The sequence below is a fragment of the Egretta garzetta genome, unplaced genomic scaffold (assembly GCF_000687185.1).
Source record: "Egretta garzetta isolate BGI_Z169 unplaced genomic scaffold, ASM68718v1 scaffold678, whole genome shotgun sequence".
Taxonomy (NCBI): Eukaryota; Metazoa; Chordata; class Aves; order Pelecaniformes; family Ardeidae; genus Egretta; species Egretta garzetta.
In genome coordinates this window covers 3,343-6,495 of record NW_009260409.1, presented here as the reverse complement: position 1 = coordinate 6,495, position 3,153 = coordinate 3,343, and the positions used below count along the sequence as shown (strand labels likewise).

At 56.7% G+C, this 3,153-nt stretch overlaps 1 protein-coding gene across 1 annotated transcript; it reads right to left on the bottom strand.

The window, feature by feature from the left end:
• Window positions 1-888: 888 nt before the first annotated feature.
• On the bottom strand, window positions 889-2,615 carry SF3B4 (splicing factor 3b subunit 4; the record flags this gene model as incomplete). The annotated part of the gene is made up of 3 exons (XM_035899018.1): window positions 889-1,196; window positions 1,635-2,177; window positions 2,411-2,615. Coding segments are annotated over 3 exons (1,041 nt in total), but the record flags the coding sequence as incomplete, so codon positions are not given.
• Window positions 2,616-3,153: the final 538 nt, after the last annotated feature.

Genomic DNA, 3,153 nt, shown 5'->3' with positions numbered 1-3,153 from the left:
GTCCCTCCAAATCTACTTTTTTCCGTCATTCTCTTATTTTATCCCTTTAAAAAACCCAAACCCAACACAGATTCTTTTCCCCTCATCAGAAATTCAAGATCCTGGCGCGGGTCCACAGGGCACACGGTGTGGAAGCGCTCGGTCGGGCTTTCCTTTGCCACAAGTAATTGGCTACTCTAAAGCCTGAAAAGCCAGCTCGTAATCGGGGACAAGCAGCCGCCATCTGGCCGCTCACACGGCCGGAGCCCCGATCACACAAAGCTCCCTAATCAGCCAACGTGGGAGAGCGTCTCAGCGCAGGGGTCGCTTTAGAGCAGGCAGGATTAAACAAAAAAAAAAAAAAAAATTAAATTGCAAATTTCACTTGATTTTTGCATTTGAAACCAGAGTCTATATGTATACGCTGCTCATTCCCCAGTACTACAGGGCTAAAAATGGAAGGAAATCAAAGAAACATTTTGTTCTCATGCCTCAAATTAGCTCCTGCCTGGCAGAGCCACAGACTGTGCTAAGAAGCTTCACACTTAACGTATTAATTTACACCAGAGAAAAATGACGACGTCTTGGGAGTCTCGTTAACATCCTCCCAGCCAGAACAGCTCCCGAGACCTTAAAAGCCCACGCCGTGCTGGACTCTGCCTTCCCATGTCCCGCACCTTTGCGCCTCGAGGAAACCAAAGTCTCGACCTGACTGGATGCCTCCCAGAAGGGCAACACTTCCTAAATTACCAAAGGGCTTCCTAAATCCCGCTGGGCCCTGCTCCAGGCTATTTTTTAACACATTTTAGAACATCCAGGAGAGAAACCCAGAAACCAGGCTCGGCGCCGCTGACGTGACACACTCACTCCTACGCAGACCCTCCCTTTTCTTCACCAGGTTCCCCGTTTTACAGAAGGGAAACCTCAGGGGAGAAAAAGGAGGGGACAATTTACCCAAGCCCACCCCCCAGAAGTAGAAGACAAGCGATGTTTCCCGAGCCCAATACCCATCCGATGCTTACCTGGATGGTGCATCCCACCCGGAGGGAAGGGGTGCGGGTGAGGCGGGTGTGCCCCGCTGGGTGCAGCCCCGGAGGGGGGACCAGGGGCACCTGCGCCAGGCGGCATGGGTGGGGGTGGCATGGCAGGAGGCATGCCGGGAGGCATCGCTCCGGGAGGCGGCACCGGCGGGGGAAACGATCCTGGGGGTGGGAGGCCTGGGAAGAGAGACAGGGAGAATTCGGTTAAGGATAAAAAACAAATCAAAAGCCAAAAAAAAAAACAAACCTCCCAGGCAATTGGGAAGGAGATGAAAGCACAAATGGCCTCAGGAACCATAAAAACCCCAACAGACAGAAGCAGGATGCTTCCACTCAGCCCTGGGACAGCATAGTTTGAGCTGCCAGGGGGAGGGAAGAGAACTTCCTAAGGTCCCGCCAGCTCGTCATCCTTCAGCTCCGCTGAGGGTTTTGCACCGACTCCCACCAAAGAGCACCCACGCGGGGCAGCGCCACTGCCCCGAGCCTCTCCATGTGACACAGAGTGGCTCCGCACGGCAGAACGCAGCCACCCCTGGGACCAGCGGTGGATGGGCGCAAGAGCCTCCTGTCACCTAATGCGGCACAGGGACACGGGTCCTGCCAGGATTTACCCACCTGGAGGGGTGACGCCAGGTCCCAGGGAAGTGACAACAGGAGTCGGGACAGACGGAGGAGGAGGAGCGTCGGCGAAGAGCTGATGGGGCCGATCTGCCTGCGAGAGCGGGTTCTGGGCTGCCAGGAGACGCTCGGCGGCCGAGCCGTGCCGCTCGCCTTTGGAATCTTTTTTGAAGGCGTAGGAAACGGTGATGGGCCTGTTGCAGAGGTACTGTCCATTCATGGCCTCGATGGCAGCGTCCGAGGCGTCAAAGCTGGCGAAGTTGATGAAGGCATAACCCTTCGAGTTGCCCGTGTCGGGGTCTCGCATAATTTTCGGCGTCTGCAGGATGACCCCAAAGGCGCTGAAGGTGTCGTACAACAGCTTCTCATCGATTTCGGGGTCCAGGTTGCCGATGAAGATGTTGGCCCCCACGTCCAGGTTTTTGTTATGGGCCGAGGCTTTGTTCACTCGTATCGGCTTCCCATACAACTTGATCATGTTCATGATCTTAATGGCATAATCCGCGTCCTCCTCGCTGAGGAACTCCACAAATCCATAGCCTGCAACAAGCCCCCAGGCAGGGCGTTAGGAGAGGGCAGACCCCTGGCTCATCCGACCCCGCTTGATTTAAAACCAGAGCTCCCAAAGCTCCCCTTAGGGGGAAGGAAGACAATCCTTCCTGGGGATCGGTCACCCCCCATCAGTTTTCCCGCAATAATCTCTCTCCAACCATCCCCAGCTCAAGTATTTTATTCAACGAGAAGCTTTTGAGAGCGGGCAGTAAAAAGCTCACCTTGGTGCTGGCCTGTGACGCGATCCTTGGGCATGTGGGTATTGACCACCGGTCCTGCCTGGAGGAAGAGCTCCCACAGCAGCGGCTCGCTGACCTTCTCATCCAGCCCCCCGACGTACACCGTCGCATCTTGTGCGGAGGGGAAAAAAAGAGAAACCAAGTTAGAGCCGTGAGTCCAGAAAGCTGGATGGAAGCAGCAGCTGCGCTAGGCCTTGACGGCTTGATGCCGAAACCACTCAAGTCCAAGACCGAGATCCCACTTAAACTTTTAACCATATTCCCCATAATTACACCCTCAACCAGGGAGGCCCCCATAGCCCCCCCCCTTTTCTCTCAGGAGACCAGAGCCTCTCCATTCCAGCTCCCATGCACTCAGGAAGCCTATTGCTCCCCGTCACGAGGCCAGGACCCCCCAGCTGACACCCCCACATCTCAGGGGAGCCCAGGTCCTCTCCGTAGTTCCCTTACCCTCCAGGGCACCCTGCTCTGCCCCCCTCTCCCCCCCAAGTACCCCATGTCTCCAGGTAGCCCACACCCCCTTAAACATCTCCAGGGAGCCTGAGGCCCCCCCGGAGCTCCACTGGATCCCCAGGGAGCCCAGGACCCACCCGTGGAGGTCCCCATGTCCCCAGAGATCCCAGGTGCACCCACAGAAACCCACCCTGTCCTCAGGGACCCCCGCAGAGCCCTGCCACGTCCCTACAGAGCCCAGGGTCCCCCACAGAGGTTCCCCATGTCCCCAG